At 39.6% G+C, this 23,117-nt stretch overlaps 1 protein-coding gene across 7 annotated transcripts in view; it reads left to right on the top strand.

Moving 5' to 3' along the window:
• FRY (FRY microtubule binding protein) overlaps positions 1–23,117 on the top strand; it is a 2,210,679-nt gene that overhangs the window by 998,572 nt on the left and 1,188,990 nt on the right. For all 7 annotated transcript variants that reach the window (XM_044073229.1, XM_044073230.1, XM_044073228.1 and 4 more), the window contains exon 4: positions 4,333–4,472. In XM_044073229.1, the coding sequence (XP_043929164.1) occupies positions 4,333–4,472 (140 nt within the window). The remainder of the gene's footprint in view (positions 1–4,332; positions 4,473–23,117) is intronic.

The following is a 23,117-nucleotide window of genomic DNA, read 5'->3' as shown; positions in this document are numbered from 1 at the left end:
GTCAGCCCAGTGCCCAACCTTCAAAGAAGGCACACCCACACATGCACGCACCTACCTGCATGTCTTTAAATTCACTCAACCGGGGGGAGGATATGCAGACTCTGCACAGAAGGCACTCCAGCCGAGAATCAAACCGGAGAACCTCTTGCTGTAGATGGTAAAAGTATCAGTGTTTAAAAACTCCCCAATGGGATGATTGTCTGAGTATCGGAAATCTAAACAAATAATAAAATAAAACACCAGCATTTTTTTTTTACAGTGGATGAGCTCCCCCCACACATACACACAATGTGCCACAATGTAATTATTGTCACCCTAAGGTTACAAAACCTTGACAGAAGGGGAATGCCCCATCCCAGAGATTATATGACTCAAAAAAATCAATGGTGAGCTATTTTTTATTTAACATTTGTTTACTGTTAAAGTCTGACTTAAATTTTCAGTGGAGACCCAGGTAGAAATGCTCCAGACGCATGTCTTTGTAACATGGGAGGAAACTGGAGCACCCAGAGGAAACCCACATGAGTGTATGGAGAACATGCAGACTGCACAGAAGGCACCCCAGCTGAGAATTTAACAGGAGAAGCTCTTTCTGTGAGGTGACAACGCTACCACTGCGCCATCCATTCATCTGCAGATTTCTAAATAATCAATGATGATACATTTATCTTCAGTTTTCTGTCTATAAACCTGAAACAGAACATCACCAGTCTTAAGTGTTTTACCATGCTGGACGTTTTGATAAAGAAAACAACTAGTCTGACTTACAAGAGAGGTTAATTTAGCACAATTACAACCACAACAGGTTTGGGCCTGGACTACTTATTTTACGGGTAAATTGCAGTGATTGAAATGTACAGAAAAAAGGATTTAAACTATGCCTAGGCATAACTGTCAGTGAATGTAATCAGCATAATCTTAACTTTAAAGGCATAAATAAACTTAAAAAACCCTGCCAAGAAAAACGTTTTGTGACATTTTTTTAAAAGGTGCTTAAGGAGGAAAGGTCACAGTATTCCTTTTCTCACTAAAGCAGAATAACAATATTAAATCCTGTTAATAATTCCTAAAATTAATTTATTAAAATGTATCAAATGTGTCTTTCTTCAGCATTCATTTCCCAAAAGCAGTGTCACAGTATATCCCTGGCTAGACGTAAAACCTCAGAGTTCACTTATCAAGAATGTAAGGTATCAGAATGTGCTGGAAAAGAAAAAGAATGTAAACAAAGTGAACTAATTAAATATCTAAAAATAATAAACTGTTGAAAGGCATGGCATAATAGCTGTAATACAAAACATAAGTGTAAATAATGAATGGATTTACTCATGAAGAGGTGTATTTATAATCCCTTGTTTTTTTATACATCTTTTAGTTATTACTTATGCATAACTATACCATGCTTGCAGTATTAGTAATACCTACTGTTAAAGGTTTGAGTCCCCAAGCCTCCATTGTCTAACTGTGACTTTAAGCAAGTCACTTAACCAGACATCGCTCCTGGGCTGAATGTGAAAAGGTCCATGAAGATCACTGCTCTACCCCTGGAAAAAATAATTCAAATAAATAAATATATTTGCCACCAAGTTTACTAATTGTTTCTCACTAAAAAAAAATGAAGTTGGTACATTCCAGTGCTTTTTTATTGGACTCAGCCGAGTGATGATAAAAGCATTGACCTCACCCAATGAGATGTTTTAATATTACAAAATTTAATCGGAGAATGACATCATAGTATGACATCATAGTGTAGAAGTTTACATTTTAAAAGTGCCGCTGAAGTCTCTTCCCCAAAGATATACTGCTGTGGTAAATACTCTTATTCAGCTTTTCATTATGTTACAAAATTCAACAAAATACCTTTCAGCACAAACATTCAGTACTATGGCTGTCAGTCTGGTTTTGTTTTCAAGTACTAAATAATATGTATCCCTAATGTCACTTGCTGGTGACACAGGGATAGCAATAATGCAGCTATAAGTGGCCTAAAATGAAGCAATATATTGATACAGCAAAAATGTGCCTCGGAGGGTCCAGACTGAAACTAATAGCTGACAAAAAGGAATCAAGAAAAATAGAAAACATGAGGACTGGAGTCGAATGAAACTGTAATCGTGCTCATGTACAGAGCCAGACTGGTTTGATTTTATCGCATGAATTACCTCAGTGGATGATGCCAGTGAAGGTCCAGAGGCACCAACAGCTAGAAATCGATTTGCAATAACAACAGTCTGATAATAAGAACAGAATACAGTTAAATTCACAGACCTGGCAGGGCATTATTCATGGGCAGTTAAACTGAACGCTTACCGTAATATGGAGAAAAGATGGCATTCAGCACTTCAAAAGTGTTACACAGGAGGTTACTAACTCACTGATTAGCAGATGAATTTAGTAATTGCATTTATGAAACACTGCATGTTGATAAATTTAATAATAACATTTCTAGGCTTAGAAGAGTAATTTATGAGGCCATTTATTGTATTTATGAGGGCGGCTGCAGTGGTGCAGCAGTTAGCATTGCCACTTCACAGCAAGAGGTTCTCCAGTTCAATCCTTGGCTGGGGTGCTTTCTGTGCAGAGTCTGCATGTCCTTCCTGTGGTCGCGTGGGTTTCCTCCAGGTGCTCCGGTTTCCTCCCACATCCCAAAGACATGCTGTAGGTGAATTGGACACTCTAAATTGGCCCTAGGTGTGAGTGTGTGCATGTGTGTGCCTTCTGTGGAAGGTTGCGTGCCAGGCTGGCAACTCAACACCATAAAACTCCACTGCCAATCATGAGCAGACAAGGTGATCTGTTGTGGCGACCCCTAACCGGGAAAAGCCAAAAGAAGAAGAAGATTTATTTACTTGTTTGTTTACTATTTTGTTTCAATATCAATCTGCCTAACCCCCAGTTTGACCAATGCAAGTAAACACTATGTGTTTAAACCTAGATTTTGATTCACTTTCAAAAGTCCTCAAGCTGCATTGCACAACTCCTGACGACTCCACAAAGCTGCATTGCACAATCCCTAACGATTGTACTTGCAGACAAAGTTAACCCCACCTCTTCTGCAAAGGTATTCCTCTGTCACAGTATACCTACACTACTAGGACTCATTTAACAGTCACTGCTGGGGCAGAGCACATTGGCATATTGTTACTTGGCATACATAATTTGAGCCCTGCTGAGTCTGCCATGGTGGCTTGCAGTCGTTATTGGTGAGGTTATGACTAAGTTAAGGACAAAAGTACTGCCTTATAGAGAATTTCATGACTAAAGAGTTTAGTCAATAACATGCCACATTTCAGAATCTTGTTACCCTACTTGTTTTGCCTTCTTGACATTTTCAAAGACAGATGTGGCTTTTACATGATGTTGTGTTTCTTATTCCATTTTTTCTTTTGTTCATGTTTTTATGGTTTTGTCTCCTGTACTAAACCACCTCAACATATTTTAGACACCAATTCTGTTAGCCTTTAAAGATGAGCTTTAAACACTTTCTTTCAAGGACAGAATGGGGCCTAGATCAGTAAGTGTAATGAGATATGTGCTGTATCACATGTAAACATCAACTTTTCAATGAACGTTTATTCCTAACTATGAATATTCATAGCCAGAAGCCAAAGGTAAATGTTAATCTAATTAAAACAATGACCTTGAGGAGCCTTGCTGCAAAGTTGCATTTACAATAGAGTGACTTACAGTTGCACGAAATGAAGTGTTTTATCTGTCACTGCATACACTATGTAAGTCATTCATTAACAGGTGTGGACAGTGGTCCAGCAGAATATGGCAGGCTGATAAAGCTTAGTATAAGATAATAAAAATGATTGTAGAAACAATGCTGCAGCCATGTAATGATACAGTGATGGAGTAGAAATTGTATCATCACAATTTATGTTCTCACCTGAAAAATAAAATCAGTTTCTTCAGTTCTTTTGTGCATTCACTTTATTGGGAAATGAAAATTCATAGATAAGGTAAGCTAAAGTAGGTTAACAGAGCAAAAAGCATTGCAGAAGAAAGTGCATACATTTTCACGATTACTAATAGTGTGGCAGAAGGCTGTCTTGCATGCAGAAGTCTAGGAAATCTCTCTACCAGCACTAAAGGAAACCTTATTTTGGAATATGAATGGGTAGCACTCATTGCAACACAAGGAATCAATTTATCTCATGGTACACTTTGATTTTGGTTCTTCATTAACTGCAACTTCTGTAAATAGTAGTTTCAGCCAGCTGGCAGTTTGTTAAGAGTGAATCTAATTATGTAAACCATATGCTATAATAAAGGGCAATAAACTCTAAACAGTCAGGAATTATCATTTACCGTTATTTTTTTTTACAGTTGATAACCACCATGAGTTCCTTGGCCGAATACTGCCTACCTTCCATTCTCCGCACATTGTTTGACTGGTATAAACGGCAAAATGGAATGGAAGATGAGTTGCACGATTACAGACCAAGGCCAGGCGTCAAGTCAAAAAGGTGACAGTGAACATCAATTATTTCTAAAGCTATTCTTCACTGAATTTTTGCTTTCATTGTATTTCTGAAGTGTATTTTCTGGCCTATGTCCATTGTAGGTGTGGATTATGACTTTTTCTGTAATGCAAATTGCACTGCTACTAGAGTAAATCTATAAATTAAAATAAAAACGGTGCATATTTCATAAACAGCAAGCAGAATTTGGCTGAAACCAAATTAGGCAGACATATACAAAATTGTTCCATCAGCTTGTCAGGAAGAAAAGAAAGATCCTTCATTGTCACCTATGTGCATATTTGTTTCAGAACTCTGAAATTTACCTTTCTCATTAAAAGATTGCTGGTGCGACTTGATGGTTTAACATTTTTGTTTTCTGATCTGATACAATGGTTTCACTTCAGAAGCCTGAATGATCAAAAGCCTGAATTTCATAAGCCGGAGACCAAAAGCCTGAAATTTTATAAGCCTGAAAACTCAAAAGCCTGAATCCCATAAGAATGAAAACAGATAGGATACAAATACTGACTGAAGACAACACAAAACTGATTAAATTCCACCAAATATAAGCTGAGGAGCAAGCCCCCCTGCACCCCCTGCTACATATATATATATATATATATATATATATATATATATATATATATATATATATATATATCAACTCCAAGACTGCACTTCACTACACTAAAGTGCAATCTCGGAGTTGATATATTTAATTAGCAGGGGGTGTGGGGGGTGCAGGGGGGCTTGCCCCCCTTCCCATACTTGATGAAAACTGCTATCCTTTGTCTTGTATATGTTTTTGTGTGTCATTGTTTGCGTTTGGTATGTTTTCAATCTTATAGGCAGGATAAGGACTTGATGACCTCTAGATGGAAGGAGAAAAGGACAAAAAAGAAAATATGTATTTATTTGTCTATTTATTTATTTCTTTGATTGTTTATGCATTTGAGTGTATGGGCGGGCTATGACCCTTTTTTCAGCCTCAATTTAGAGTGAAGCATAACAGAATTGTGCCTAACACCTTTATTGTCACTTCAAAGAATAGCTTGACAAAGTGAAATCATGCTCCATGAAAAATACAGTGGTATACCGTCTACAAACAGTAACCAGTCAACAAAGTGATATACTGCATTGCATGTTATAACACCAATTTACATAAAAACAGCATATTTTCCAACAAAGTTACAGTCAATTTAATAACCAGATTTTAAGTTAAGACAAACAGAACCATCAGACAAATAAAGGTGAAATAGAGAGGTATATGTGCTCAAGTAACTAATCTGTAGTTAATAATGATATATTAGTCATGTACAATCACTGTAGTGCATTTATAAGGACAAAGATATTCAGAGGTGGATGGGGACAGTGATAGTCCTGGTAAAGCCCTAAGGTTGGTGCGTTATATGCTTTTGGGGTACAGCTTACAGTGTCTTATTCCTAACATTAGGACAGTGAGGAGGAATGTTTAGTGATTCTGAGTCAGTAGTCATTACATTTTGATGACCAGGTGGGTTGACTGATCCAAGTACTCTTTTCAGACACTTCCTTGGTGCAATGTACAGACTGACAGAGATGTGGAATTTCAGCAATTTCACAGTAATTATGAAAGTATGGCAGTAGAAAATGTAATACAAACTAAAAGACAAGAAAACAACCAGGAGCTAGTAGAACATCACACAGTCTACGGCCACATTTTGAAAATCCAAACATCAATCAGTTTGGCCACCATAATTGATGGTTATGACTGATGGGACATGTGCCTGCTCACCCCTCCCAGCTCTGATGGAGACCAGAACCTCTGAGCTGGTTCCAGGCTGAGTAGCAGGCAGCTTGCGAGGGAGAAGTATTTCTGTCCTTGGGCCTGGGACAGGGCCACTCCCTGAAATCACTCCTCATAGAATAGATAAGCCTTTGAAAGGACACCAGCATACATAGGGTAATGCTGCAAATACAAGCAATTTAAACCACTTTGAGCAGCTTTGGTAGGCCTGAGGTCCAGTGCAAATCCGTAACAATCACATGCCAGATTCTGATAGATTCATAAAAAAGATGGGGGAAAGATCAGGTTCAGACCCCTTTTGGGCTGTTCTGTTCAAATTAGAACCTAAACTTCTGACTCACCTTTAACAAGCTTATCCTTAACCCTCCTCCCAAAAAAAGAAGACTATATTCTTTGGCACTAACAGAAGATTTTCCAAAGTTCACAGCTCCATCAAGCTTTTTGAGTAGCACAACTTTATTGGCACCACCTCTTCATTCACATACATAAACATCTGGCTTGACCACTCTCTTAACTTTTCAAAGTGTATTAAATAAGTTAGATCTAAAATCATCTACCTCCATTTCTGGGCTCAGAAAACATCTCAGTTTCTTTCATCACCATTTAGGACAGCAACTGAGAAAGGTGTCCTGCTCACCCAACTTGAGTGTGGCTTATCCACGTTTGCCACCTCATCTAACAAAATCATATCAGCATTACAAACCTTATCTAATAAAATATGCAAGTTCATCAGCAGTGCCCCTCACTTTGCACACCATTGCTTAAGTTGTCCATTGCAAAGTGGCTCCCAGAACAGCTGAGATCCAACCTACTTATGAGCTTCTGACTATTCAAATTAATCCGCCAATTAATCCTTCTTCACTTGCTATGAAATGTATCACTACCATCCTAAACAACAACCTTGGAAGCCACAGTGTAAAAGGCCCTATTCCCAGGCCCCATCTACTAAACAACATGAGTCTAGTTTCTCTGTACCTGGTCCAAAATGTGTTACTCCCTTCCTCACTGATCATACAAACTGCACTAAGTTTAGGCCCCAACTCAAACTTCTCTGTTTGAGCAGTACAAATAGAAATACAAATATCAGAATACAAGACATAACACTTTATCAACATTGATTTCCTGAAGTATCACCCCATTTACGCCACAACTGCACTGTTTACCACTATGTTCCTGCTTCCTGAAAATATGTACATAGATTCTTTCTCCTCGCTCACTGATATCATAGAACTTTTACATTTTTCACTTTTTCTGCTTGATCTCTGTGTCTTTAACATCACTCATCTCTTGTTTGTCCTCTAAACACATTGTCTCACCCACTACAATTGCTAAGGCTAAACCTTCTTCTCCCTTGTTTCTTGTTACTCCTCTGATTCCACTTTTCCACTTGTAAAGTATACACCTCAAATATTTGTACATAGCATTTCTCTCTCTTTTGTGTAATTGTTACATTTTTGGTGTGACTCAGACTGAACCTGCATTTGGCTCCTGGTAAGAAACATAAATAAAGAAATAGGAAATGAAGAAAGTTGTTTTTGTTTGCCTGGTTGTTTTGTAAGAACTGATTGAAGCACTTTTCCCACTACAACTTGAAAGACTGCAACTCCCCGCTACAACACTCCCAGGACCAAAGCACTCAACAGAGCTAAAGTATGCTTGATTAAGGCTCTTCTCTCCATACTTGTGATATCCTGTTAAAAACATTATCTGTAAATGTCTCTCTTTAGTCTGCACACTGCCAAGGGTTCAAATTTAAGTCGCTCCATCCCATATCTCCCCCTTCTAGTCACCTAAACTACCCTGCATGCTCTGAGTTACTTACTTTCCCTCCTAATAATTCTATTCCCTTTCATCCTTCAATCCCTTCCTAATCCTGCCTGCCTAGTATCCCCTGATCCTTTCTATTCCCTTTTTCCCCAAACTGACTCCTTCCTCCGTGCTGCACTCTTTTACTTTTCCTACTGACTTCCCTCCTTAATAGCTTCAAAAGACATAATTGGGTTTCTTACCAGCTCAGTTGCAGACATCCACTCCTCACAGATTGTTTTAATTTGTTGTGTTTTTTCAGCCTCTATGATGGGGCCCTACTCTGTTCAGCACCTTGCTAAGCTCTTTCCCTCTCTTGCTTTTCCTTTTTACTCCAAACACACACACACACACACACACACACACACACACACACACACACACACACACACACACACACACACACACACTCTCACAGTCTAGCTTATTCCTCACCTCTCCCTCCACTGCATTTCTCCCTCCTCTACTTTTTTCCTCTCACACATTTTCCCCACCTTACCTCTTCTTTACAACTACCCATCTACGAGCTACCCCTGACCTAGCTAGCCTTCCATCATCTCTTATCCTTCATACATCGTACTTCCTTTTTCTCCACCCTCATACTCCTCTCACCCTTTAATCAACCACCACACTCACCCATCCTGCCATCAACACAGACAGCCATAGCATATTATAATCTCACCTTACTTAATCAACCCATCTTACATTCTCCTGCATAAATATAAACATCTTGTCACCAACCCTCGTCCTCACAAAACAAGGCTTTATCCTTACTAACAAATTTAAGTTCTCTGTACTCCAAACTTTCTCCAAAAATCTGTTCCTAAGTCATGATATCCATCCTTACCCTCACCCCAATTTCTCTCCCAACCATGACACCACCTACTCATCCCTTACTATCACTAATCCCAAACTATCCATCAAGAGTTTAATAATCATCTCTGTGACACCCCACCACTGGCCCAGTAATCAAGGAGTCTAAATCCTCACCACTGGCATCAGTGGGGGACATACATTGGAGGGATGACAGGTACACACGCAGTATTTCCAGATGCAGCTCTCTGCATCAAGTTTCATTTCACTTAATAGCACACGGAGACCACAGTCAGTCAGCGGCTGATTTCTCCAGATCCCCAATAAGATTCCTCACTGACACAGCTATAGAGTTAAGATCTCAGCTGAGTGGCCAAGCCAATACCTCCAGCACCCTCTCTGTCCCACCAGTGCTTCGTGTCCCTGCCCAAGTAGCTGACACACATACTCTTTGATGTTTGATTTACACACACACACACACACACACACACACACACACACACACCTGGGATAGGCTGGCACAGGTTTACTAGCTATGCCCCCTTCTGCCCAGACTATAAAGTAGTTATCACTGCCACCGGCCACGTCCTTATCAGCTACTTTAAGGTCCTTAAAGGGTGTCAAATATGACTGTGTAATGTTACTATCAATACAAATAGTAGTTTGACTAAGAGCAAGGCTATTAGGAGTGGCCCACGGTGTCACCAAATAAATATGCAAGTACTCTCAGAACTTAAATATGTCTCACAAATATCATCCACAATAAAAGGTTTAAATATATTTAATTATAAATAATAAAAGAACAATGAAGTACTCAGTATATAATCACAGTTACATCAGAGATCGAAATCGGAGGAAATATTTAAAACAACATTGCAGGACAGTTTCAAATAAATAAAGGAAAACATCTAAATTAAGCTTTACTATATTCCTGACTATATCTAGAGAATTGCTATATTCTAGTTAACTTACTTACAGAGCAAGTAAGGTAGATGTGGGGAGTGGGTCTTCTAGCTGATGTTGTCAGGTCAAAGAAAAATACAGAATACTTGGTCTTTCTCAGAGCGTTCTTACATTAATATCCATAATATTACTGCTGGGATAGTTTGCAGAATGACATCATTTCTTGTCATCTGACTCTATCCCAGGTAAAAACCCCATTGATGCAGCTGGTAGCATTTAGCATCTACCTGTAAAAATGCATAAACAAGGGCTTTTCTTAGATCTGAGGCAGATCCTGGAAGTCGTAAAGCAATAAAAACACTTCCAAGCCAATACAGTGAAACTCTAGATGTTCTTCGTGTTTCACTGTTACAGTCATTACATTTGGGTAATCTGCTGGCAGGTTGCCCTCAGTCGGCCTGAATAACAAAGTCTTGGGTCCTGCATCAGTTGCTGTCTCCTCTTCCATGACTTCAGGTTGTCAGGGGGTATAAAACATGCAGCTGACGCCATTTTATTCAGTCTTTCTTGCCACGCGGTGCCCGAAGCAGAAGCAGTTCGCAAGTGCCGGTCGGCCGACTCCTGAAATTTTTGCACTGGAGTTTCAGAACCAAAGTCTTCAAACTAAAGCTAAGTGCTCCATTGGGGAAACTTTTTCTTGCTCCTTACCAATGTCAGTAAAAGTTAATAATTGCATTACTTGTGGGAAGCAAATACCTCATAAGGATTTTCATTTGTACTGTATTCCTTGCCTAGGCCCAAATCATAACATGCCTTGCTGTCGGTTTTGTGCTAGATTTAACCAATGCACTATTAAGCATCGGTATATTTTTGCTTCAAAATATTTTGGATCCAGATTTAATTACCCTGAAATGTCATCGGTTAGTAATCTGACTACCGTAGTTCACAGAAAATGCAAAGAAAAAGACAGAGACAGACCGTCGAGGTCCAAAACGATGAAGTTTCTCCTAAGCCAGTCACTGGTTTGCCGGTACTCAGTGAGGCACTTTCACAGCCCCTGATACCCACTACTTTTGAGTTGCAGGCCTCTACTGAGACCCATGCGGAGTCCGGTATGCCGCAAGATTCTGAGAGTATTGAACCCGCGGATGTCTCTCCCTTGGATGGGTCCCGAGCCGCTGAGCAGGCACCGGCTTCTGAGGGTGTTTTCAGGCCTCAACATTTTTATATAAAACCGATGCCAGCTTCAAAATCAAGACCAAAAACATCTTCAAAGTCTAAAAAACCGACGCATGAGCCACGTGCTCAGGCCCCTATGCCTAAAAAACAGATGATCAAAATGGCTGAGGACTTAATTACCTTGATCAGGGGTTCCCAACCCCCCCCCCTACTAATAGGCCTAGGCAAGACACTGACTATGAATCTTCAAATCAGGTTTCTATTTCTTCTGATTCCTCTTCTGATCGGGAATTTTCTCTACCACCCTATGAGGATTCAGATGCAGAAGAATCCATCCCATCTGCATCTCCTCCTGAGGATTATTCTTTTGGAGAAACCTTGCATACTTTAAGGGAATATTTTCATTGGGAGAGTCAGGATTTTTCTGAATCAAAAAAGAGGCTTAGGGATTTCCTTCTTCTTCCTCAGCATAGGCCTTTGGCTATACCTCCTGTATTAGACATTGTTGATGATGTGTTTTTGGAATCAAGCATGACTCCTGATTCCCTACCTCCGACTCCTAGTAAGCCAGACAGATATTACAGGGTTCCTGACTCCCACAAGTTTCTATTCAAAAATCCTACTGCTGATCCTGAAACTATCTCACAGGGTCTCAAGGGTGTAAAGGCCTCTACAGCCAAAAATCCTACCCCCTCTGATAGAGATTCCAGGGTGCTGGATAGATGGGGAAAGAAGGTTTATACGTCTGCAACCTTGGCAATTAGGGCCTTAAACTGCCAGTTTCATATGCTTAAATATCAACAGCATGTTATGGGTTTATTGAAACAGAAAATGATGTTGATTTCTGATTGTGTGGAAAATAAAGAATTACAGGAATTATTGCATGCAGCAGAACAGGCAGGAAAGCATACTTTGCAATGTGGTTTTGATTCCTTGGAGGCCTTTTGCAGGGCCACAGTTACTGGATCTGTGATCAGAAGGCATGCCTGGCTCAAGGAGCAAAATCTGCCTGATCATGTCAAAGCTAAATTGTTGGATGCCCCTTTACAGCATTATACTCTGTTTGGTAATAAGAGGTTTTAAAGAAAATGGAAGACAAAGCTAAATCTATGCAAACTGTAAACGATTTCTTACAAGTGCAGCCACCCAGATTCAGTAGGCACTGGCCTACTAAAAATTGGTCCTTTCTTGTGTCCAACAGAGCCTCTCAAGGCAAATCCAGGCACTCAAAAGGCTCTAGATACCAATCACAGGGTTCTTACAGGTCAAAGCAATGGGGTGCCTTCACCTCCAAATCTTGAGGAAACAAAGCACAGCCCTACAGTAAGCAGTCTCAGTGACGTCCCTCTACCATCACCAAGCACTTACCTTTTGGCAGCCCCCTTGGGGGGAAAATTAGCACTTCATGCTCAAAATTGGCAGTTAATTACCCAGGACAAGTGGGTATTAAACATAGTATCCCAGGGGTACAGATTTCATTTCCATGCTTTGCCAATTCCAAACGGTTGGCCAGATCTGCCACAAAATCAATGGGCAGAGGCTCAGAAACAAGTTACGTCCCTCATGGATATGGGGGCTATTCAACCAGTACCAGAACAGGAAAAAGGACAAGGTTTTTATTCAAGACTGTTCCTGGTACCCAAAAAAGAAAATGCCTGGCATCCAATACTGGACTTATCGATTTTGAACACGTTCCTGGACATTCCAAAATTCAAAATGCTGACTTTACAACAGCTACTGCCTATGCTGGGCAGGAACACTTGGTTAGTGACTCTAGACTTAAAAGAGGCATACCTGCATATCCCAATAAGGGAATCGTGCAGAAGATACCTCCGCTTCAAGGCAGGTTTTATGCATTACCAATTCTCTGCACTGCCCTTTGTCTTATCCACTGCACCCAGGGTCTTTACAAAGTGCCTGGCACCAGTAATTGCATTTTGCAGACAAAGAAGCATACAAATTTATCCTTACCTGGATGACTGTCTCATTCAAGCAGAGAACAAGGACATTCTTCTTCAACATCTGGCGTTTGTAAAAAGGCTTCTAACATGCCTAGGGTACACAATCAACGAAAAGAAATCACAACTGGTACCATCTCAAAAAAGTACATTCCTGGGTGCAAGCTTGAATACAACTGCCCAGATGGCTTACCTTATGCCAGACAAACAAAGGCAACTGACTACATACTTCAAACAGATGGCAACAAAAACACAGTTATCTGCAAGACAAATTATCCAGGCTTTGGGGTTCATGACATCCTGCATTCTACTAATTCCATATGCAAGACTGCATATGAGGAAACTTCAATGGTACCTAAAAAGTTTATGGAGTCAACATTGTCACAGTCTGGAAACAATGATTCCTCTCATTCCCTGCCTACAACAGGAGTTTCTTTGGTGGGAAGAGACATGTCACCAAAACAAGGGACTGTCCTTCACTCTACCCCCTGCCACCCAAACCCTAACTACAGACGCATCAGACTATGCTTGGGGGGCCCACCTGGTGGGGAGATGCATTCAGGGCATATGGAGCCCAAAACAAATGCATCTGCATATCAACCAGAAAGAGATGCTAGCTGTTCAGAATGCCCTGACAGCCTTCAAGGATTTACTTCATCCAGGGCAACTACTGATAAAGATGGACAACACCATGGTTATGTGGTACATAAACAAGCAGGGGGGTACACATTCCTACCCCCTTTGCAGACTAGCCATGGCATTGTGGAACACAACCTTGACTTACCAAGTACATCCTAAAGTTCAATTCCTGCCAGGAAAACAAAATACTCTGGCAGACGATCTAAGCAGAAATCTTATGGACCCGCACGAGTGGAAACTGGATCCACAAATCTTCAGCATGGTAACACAGAAATGGGGGAGCCCAGACATAGATCTATTTGCCTCTCCCCAAAATTATCAACTGGACAAATTCTGCACAAGAACTTATCACAGACAAGCATGGAAAGTGGATGCCCTGTCCTTCAGTTGGAAAAACCTATCAGTCTAGGCCTTCCCCACTCTTCACTCTTCTCTCCAAGGTCTTAATAAAGGTCAGACAGGAAAAAACAAAAAATGATCCTAATTGCTCCGGACTGGCCTTGCCAGCACTGGTACCCAATTCTAAGGAATATGTCTCAACTCCCTCCTTGGTACTTGCCTCAAATACCTCATCTACTGTCTCAGCAGAACAATCAAATTCTGCACACTCAGCTCCAAACTCTGAACCTTGCAGCATGGATGATCATGTAATTATTCAAACAACACCTCTCAGTAAATCTGTGATGGATGTCATTTTGGAAGCCAGAAGGCCTAGTACTAGAAAATCTTATGCTGATAAATGGAAGAGATTATGTGCTTGGAACCAAGCACAAGGAACGGACACAGCAAAACCAAATATCCCTCAGATTTTACAATACTTGACTGAGATGCTTGACAAGGGCCTATCTTTTTCTTCAATAAAAATCCATGCCTCTGCCATCTCAGCTCGTTGCAACACGGAGCCTCCCATCTTTTCTCATCCTCTGCTTATCTTAGAGGGGTCAGAAATGTAAGGCCTCCCAGAAGATCACCAACTCCTGCATGGGACCTCAATTTTGTGCTGGAAAAACTCACCCTGCCTCCTTTTGAACCAGCAGCTACTGTGGATATAAAGTTTTTATCTTGGAAAACAGCTTTCCTTTTGGCAATCACTTCAGCAAGAAGGGTTTCAGAACTACAGGCTCTCATGGCTGTGGAGCCTTTTATTACATTTTACGCGGACAGGGTGTCCCTCAGGACCAATCCTTCTTTTATGCCTAAGGTGGTATCCAGTGTGGCTCTTAACCAAACTATTTACCTGCCAACATTTTACCCAAATCCGCAGAACAAGGGGGAGTGGATTCTGCATTCATTGGACGTACACAGACAACTAAGATTCTACTTAAACAGGACCAAATCTCTAAGAAAGTCTGAGCAACTACTGGTGGCATTTGCTTCAGGATCAGAGGGGAAGGCTATATCAAAGCAGACTATTTCTAAGTGGATAAGCCACTGCATTCATTTCTGCTACTTGCATCATGGTAAACCTGTGCCCAAGGGAATCAGGTCACACTCCACCAGGGCTGCCTCTACCTCAGCAGCCTTTCTCAGAGGAGTTCCAACCAAAGGCATTCTAGAAGCTGCTACTTGGAGCTCTGTTCATACCTTCACAAAGCATTATAATTTGCCTCTCTTCTCTTAATCCAGGGCAGGCTTTGCCACTGCAGTTCTGCAGGGCCTTATAGCCGCTCCTAATGCTATTTAATTCCATCCGCCCATCCATAGCTTTGGGATTCTACCCAAATGTAATGACTGCAACAGTGAAACACGAAGAACATAGTACAGTTGTGTACACTTACCATAAATGTAGATGTTCGAGTGTATTCACTGTTGCAGTCTGGGTTACCCACCTGCCATCCCCCTTTCTATACCTTTTCTATCCTTCACTATACTCAAAAGCCTTTGTGGTGTATTTGCTTTTAGTTGAAGGTAAAGTTTATGTTTCTAAAAGTGTATTTATATATTTACTTATATATATATATATATATATATATATATATATATATATATATATATATACTCTCCATTTGGGGGTCACCTGACATCTGAGGCAAGAAAAACTGAATAAAATGGCATCGGCTGCATGTTTTATACCCCTGATGACCTGACGTCATGGAAGAGAAGACAGCAACTAATGCAGGACCCAAGACTTTGTTATTCAGGCCGACTGAGTACAACCTGCCAGCAGATTACCCAAATGTAATGACTGCAACAGTGAATACACTCGAACATCTACATTTATGGTAAGTGTACACAACTGTACTTTCTAGATATTGTGTCTGTGACTGCACTAAAACTGAAAGGTAACATCCTTTTTTATGGCGTGGCTATAACGTAATTTAATTTTGACTATTTCTCTGAAGTTTTGCAAGTTAAACTTCTGTATTCCAGTTTCCCCTTTTAAAATATATACATCTAAACAGTTACAGTAGTGTATGTATATTTCTGTTCTGTTCCATAAGGGTGTACTGCAGATACATTTTTAAAGCTCAGCACTTTACAACCCTTTTCAACACAAACTACTGTACCAGCAGTTTGATATACACATAACATACAGTTGTAATACATTTGTAACACAAGCATATGAATCATGTTGATATTCACAAATGACATATAATTATTTACAACAGTTCTAATACATTTGTAACACAAGCATATGAATCATGTTGATATTCACAAATGACATATAATTATTTACAAAATTCTGGATAGCTGGGCTGGCAGTATCTCCTTTTGTGACAATCTCCATGAATATTCGTAGTCTATTAAACAAAATCTGTGAATTTCCCACACGGATTGTTCAATATTCTCTTGATTTACTTGTTCTCACTGAAGCATGGCTTAAACCCCAAACCACTGACACTGAAATCCTTCCTCCTGGCTATAACATCATACTCTCTGATAGGTTACACAAAAAAGCTGGCGGTATAGCAATACTCTACTCAAACCAACTGAATTTCTCTCCCCTGTCTATACCACATCCTAACTTTTACCCGGCAGAAATCTTACTTGCCAACTGCAAACTAAACAACCACTAAAAGCTATGTATTGCTGGTATCTGCATCCCTCCAGGGAATAATATCCCCACTCTTGAAAACATTCTCTCCTGGATTTCCAACCATATCCTAAATGAAGGTTAGGTGAAAGCGCTTAACTTTATTTTTTGTGCCTTGTGGATTTTATCGTTATTGTGGAGTGATATACTTGTGCCTGTGGATTTTACCTTTTTTATTGAACTGTGAGCATTTGTGACTGTTAGACTATTTTGTTAAAGCTGTGTCGAGTCGAACTGCACAGGTAATAAAATTCTGCTTGGAAGCTGTAGTGTCCTTCTGTTTCTGGTTTATTTAGGTTTTTTTTTTGGTTCTTGTATTACAAACCTCCAACACTCTCAGATTCTATCAGTGACCACCTCCAAACCCATGTCCAACAGCTCTCTCTACATCATATCAGGCACCACTAATTTAAAGAATGCCATAACCTCCCAACCTTACTGGCCACCATAAATTGGTCCTTCCCCCATAGCCTACCACTAGATGATCCCGTTCAGAGATTTAATTGTATATTCCTTGATATTCTTAATTCCCTAACCCCACCCCCACGAAAGGAATAGTTAAATCTCACCAAGCACCTTGCCTTTCTCATTCCACTCAATTCCTTATGCACAATAGAGACACTGAATGGAAAAACTGGCTCAAAGCTAAATCCCCTGATCACCTCCAAACCTACAAATACATTCATAACCTCACCAAAAACAAGTCCAAGAGGACAAAAAAACTACTATCTAAAAGCACAAACTAACCATCGTAGGAACCCTAAAGATTTCTGGAACTCTATAAATAGACTCCTCAACCCCGGTTCCCCCAGCATGCCAAATCCATGTACAACTAATTCTCCCTCTGAAACCGCCATGAAGTACAACTACTGCTTTATTGATTCTATCAACAAACTAACTTAAAACACACCCCCGACAACACATCTACATTTTTCTCAAATCTGTCCCTACTGCCTACATTAAATCTCTACCTAAAAAAGAAAATTAAAGACCTGCTCTCCCTCAATAGACAAGCTTCCCGCAGAATTTCTAAATATAACAGCTAACACTATAGCCTACCCAATCTCCATCCTCATTAACAGATCTATCCAACAATCTGTAGTCCCTTCCATCTAAAAACAATTCTATATTATTCCACTCCACAAAGGTGGTCAATCTACAGAACTCACAAACTACAGGCCCAGCGCTATTCTGCCCCCCTTTCCAAAATACTTGCAAAATGTATCCAGAAGCAAGTTTTCCAGCGTCTCCTAAATGACAATCTACTCACACCAACCCAACATGGCTTTCATCCTAGTCACAGTACTACTACTGCACTAGTCTCCTTTACTCACACCATCATTAAAGCCAAAGAAAATAACAGCCTGGTATCCTTCCTCTTTTTGGACCTCTTTAAAGCCTTCAATACAGCCTCTCACCCCTTGTCTCTCTCTCTCTTAAATGTCTGCTCTTGGTTTTGCTATCTCTACCCTTAGCTGGTTTTCTAGCTACCCTTTCAGTTGACTGCAGTCTGTCAAGTGGCTTTCCTCCTTTTCCAACTTCCTTTTCCACCTTCCTGTTAGCAATGGAGCACCACAAGGTTCCATCCTTGGTCCCATTCTATTCAACATCTTTTCTAATATCCTTCACTCGTCCTGCTCACATTCCTCTCTAATTCAATATGCAGATGAGTCCACTATCATCTGCTCTTCCATCAATCTCCTTCACTTTCAATCTATTATGCAAAAATCCTTCAACTCTATTGAAAACTGGTTAAATAACAACCATCTAGTGCTCAACCCCCCCAAAAAAATTCTTCTGTTTCTCCCTAAATCCCTATTGTATCTCAAATCATCCTTCACTATCACTTCCTTTGATAACATCTTAATAGAGGTGTCAACACACACTGGATTCCTGGGCTTCATCATCGATGACCAACTAAAATTCGATCTACATGTCCAAAATTGTATTAAAAAACTCACCAAAAACTGGGTATGTGCTACAGAGCAAAAAATTCCTTACCAATGACTCTAAATTGTCCTTTACTAATGCTTATCTTCTTCCAAGTCTACTCTATGTCTCATCTATATTAACCAACCTTCAGTCCACTCTCAAAACAAAACTGGAACTCTGTTACAATAAAATTGCCAGTTTGTTGGAAACCAGCCATACAACTCACACTACTGCCTTTCTCCAAAATCCCTAAATGGGCTTGAGCTGCCTCACCCCCTCCTCCTCTCTCAACTGCTCCTTGCCCATTCCATAATCAATAAACCTAATTGCTGTCCTGCCATCTCAACCTTCATCAATTACTGTACTCCCAGTCCCTCTCGCCAGAGCACTAAACAACTTCTTTTAGATATCTACAAACCAAAAAAAATCTACAGGCAATAGCCTATACAGTTGTACACTATGTCCCTGGCCTTGACTGGAGCAAAATTCCTCTAACCATCAGATCTATCTCCAATAGCCTCAGATTTAAAAAAAGCTTTAAGAGAAAGACTCCTAAACTCCTGACTCTGCCCTTGCCTCAATCCTGCCTTGCTATCTCCTAATCTTTCCTCTCTCCCCTAATCCTGTCAAATTGACCACTATCCTTTATCTCTCCCCCCCTTCATTACTTCACCATCCTACCTTCTTCCACCTTTCTCACCCCTCACCCATACTTTCAGTCTCATTACTTCCCTTCACTATCTCTTCTTACCAGCCCTGACCATCTCCCCATCTCTTCTACATCCTTTTCTCTCATCTATACTATTTTATTCATACCAAATTCACCTGATCTTCTCACTTAATTTTCTATATTCTGGTAATGGAAACTTCAACTGCAAATTGTTTCGTGCTTCTTTATCCTCAATATTGCTTATGTCCTACTACTATTTGTGTTATCTTAACCAGCTAGTATATGTTTTTAAATGTTACACTGTGTGTTCACTGTATAAATTTATAAGATACCTAATATATTTTTTGTGTATGGATCTTTTGCCTCTGCTGAAAAAGGGCTCCTGCCCAGTCAGCCTTATTCTGGTTAACAAATGTCAAATAAAATAAATGAATAATAAAACAGTTAATAAACCATTCTACTGAAGTTCTGTTTTATACCGTCTCTCTTCAGCTCATTAGTAATCAGAGAGCGATGCACAGAGTAAAATGACATAATGAAACTGCACTGCCGCTTTCACATGCCCCATCAGTCCAGGTTAAGAAGTAAACCTGTAGCTTTCTTCTGGTGTAGGAATTCCTCGACAGTTGTATTAATATCATGCATAAAGAACACATCTTTTTATTTATTTTAAGTGTGCTCATTTTTTATTTCATTTTATTTTAATTTGCTTTAATTATCTCTACTAAACATACTGTATGAACAACAATCATATGTTACTACCTGCTATACCTTTAATTGTATGTCTAAACCACCATGCTTATGTAAATATCTTATGCAATCATATGTTATCTGCTATATTTTATAGCGGTATGTCTAAATCACAATGCTCATATAAATATCTTATGTAGAGTGTTAGCAAGTATTCTGGAGCTTTTCTCCCTGAGCCTCCACTTAAAATGGACAGCTCTGTCCAGTTTGACCTCCCTGGTAAACAAATGTAAAATAAATAAATAATAAATAAACAGGGATAGAACAATGATCATCCCAATGGACAATTGTCAGGTTCAGCTTGGGTGACAAGACAAAATAAAAATACATTAAGCCAACTCTAGTGGCATGGAGAGATAAAGCTCTGACTACGGCCAAAAAAAATCTGAGCATGATGTTGCTGGTTGTAAAGATGAGAGTGAGTGACCGTTGCTTGATTGTGCATCTGGGGGAGAGGGAGGGAGGGAGGGAAGCAGCTCTGGCTTCCCACTTGGATGAAACTAAGCAGGAGCATTAGGTGTTGCAGCTGTGGACCATGAGCCTGGCAGCTCCTACTGCCAGTGGGCATCCACATGTAGTTGAGGGAGTGTCACCTATGACAAGACAGCAGTAGCACAGCTCAGGGAGCTGCCACATGGGAGAGGAATGATCCACGAGCAGGTAGGAAGCTATGCAGGACCAGGAAACTGACTTACTTCCTGCCACCAGGCTCTCACATTGGGCGAAAGAATGTGCCAACTACGAAGTTGCAGCAAGAACAAACTGGTCATAGAGCTCTGTCCTAGCCTGGGGATACTTGGCTGTCAACCTCATGAAGCAAATGGCTTAATTGGCTTTGGGTAGATGAGCTACTGGGAGGTCCTTCATTGTTAAAAAAATCATATATCGAAAAAATGACATTTGTTTATCACACTCCAATATAAACATAGAAAAAGAGATTCCATAATGTAAAGGTAGTATAGTAAAACTGGCAACCTGCCCTAAGGACTTAATGCACATTTCTAATATATGCATTATGTACAATTAGGTTAGTGAAAGTCCAGTATATGTTCTGTGTTGGGGGAGAGGGGTGAAAAGAAAAGAAGAGGGTAAATGTAAGTGCAGGAGTAGCCTGTGGTAATAGAATGGGAAGTGATGTGTGGGAAAGGAATAGGAGAAGCCTTAGTAAGGGACTCCAAGGGTAGTTTTATGGAGTAGATATGTTATTATAGGACCATAATGAGACAGGTGTAGCATTTGCACTTTATGTTACAATGCTTTGTGCTACTGTGCTTTAGAATTTTAAATGTATCTTGCATATGCACTATTATGTTTCCAGTTTTATTCATGGGATTTCTTCTATCCCAGCCAGGACTGTAATGACACAGCACAACAATTCAGCTAGACATCTTGGACAATAAAAAACAAACAAAATAAATCATAAAAAATAAAGAAATCCACAAATATCAGAACAAACAGTTTTCTAATATCCATGTCAAGATTTGTGAAATTTGTGAGCAAAATAGGTCCCTTCCTGAAGTCTTGTTAAATGTCATGTAATTGATTTTAACAACCGGGATGCTTTCTCAGTTGACATGGCTCTACAATTACCAGAACAACTTCTGAGATGAATAGTAGGTCAATAGGTGTGCACATGCCTTTATTATTTATAAGCTATTGTACAGTCCCAACCATGGGGATTGTCGATATCGCAATACCTGTCGGCCATCGTTTTTTATTGATCACAGTGTGTCGACAAAACAAACATCTACATAAGCAACACTCAGCTAAAGGTGCAGCTACACACACACACACACACACACACACACACACACACATACACACACACTCATATGTATAGATATAGATAGATATAGATATATGGTTTACTATCAAAATTTAGAATGCAAGTTTGGCAAACACGGGAATGCCAAATGGCAGTTGGCCGATTCCCATGTTTCCAAACATTAATTGAGCAAGAGTCCATCTCAGCAAATGCCACTGTGCATTCACTGATATGTACGCGATGTTATGATCAGAGAGCACAGTACAGTGCAGATTGGGAAATTTATCCCTTTTCTCACTGTAGTGCAATCTTGTATAGTTTGCAGGGGGTGTAGAGGTGCAAACATGAATTCCAGTGTACGAGTTACACTTACCTTTGCTCCTACATGGACTTCACATTCAAAATTCAGCAAAAATGTGCATATTCAACATCTTCATCTCCTTATTATGCAGGAATTTGACACTGACTTTCAATATTAAATACATTTTTTTTTGTCAACATCGAAAGTGTGATAGTGAACCATACATATACATATATATATATATATATATATATATATATATATATATATATATATATATATATATAGACACACACACACACACACAACAGGATAGATATATGAGTTACATGACAGCTGTCAAAAGTTTATCTTGCTGAACCAAAAAAGAGACTAAGTTAATTGCATATACAAACTTATTTTCTGTGCGAGATTTCAGTACACCAGAGATCAGGGAATTTGCCCTTTTCTCATTGTATTGTGATATTGGCGTTGTTATATATAATAAGCAGCAGGTCTTCAGTGTGTAGGGGTGCTGTGAGTATGGGACACACATATACACACACACACACACACACACACACACATATACATTATATATATATATATATATATATATATATATATATATATATATATATATATATATATTATATATGGGTCTTCTGTTTGTCAAAAACACAGTTTGTTGAGAAACAGAAGGTCGAACCCACTTAAGCGAAAGTGCACTACATCGGAAGCGCACTTTTGTGAAAGCCGATTCACTGAAGCACAGTACAGTGGGGAGAAGGAAATATATCCTTTTCCCCACTGTAGTGCAATCTCAGAGTTAGTATATTTAAGTAGGGGGGTGTGGGGGCCTGCAAAACAGTGTTTACAGTAGTTTATTTTTTTTGATTCTGTGAATCGGCTTTCGCAAAAATGCGCTTTCAGTGTAGTGCACTTTCGCGGAAGTGGGGTTTTACTTTTCTTTATTGTGAAATTTTGATAAAGAAAGGTAGACCCATATATATATATATATATATATATATATATATATATATATATATATATATATATATATATATTTATACACACACATACACACACATGTGAGCAGAGGTTAGGACTGAAGGCTTGACTTTGGAGCTGTA

This window comes from Protopterus annectens, chromosome 5.part1 (assembly GCF_019279795.1).
Source record: "Protopterus annectens isolate FY-2018-M chromosome 5.part1, PAN1.0, whole genome shotgun sequence".
Taxonomy (NCBI): Eukaryota; Metazoa; Chordata; order Ceratodontiformes; family Protopteridae; genus Protopterus; species Protopterus annectens.
This window is presented reverse-complemented; position numbering and strand designations above follow the sequence as displayed.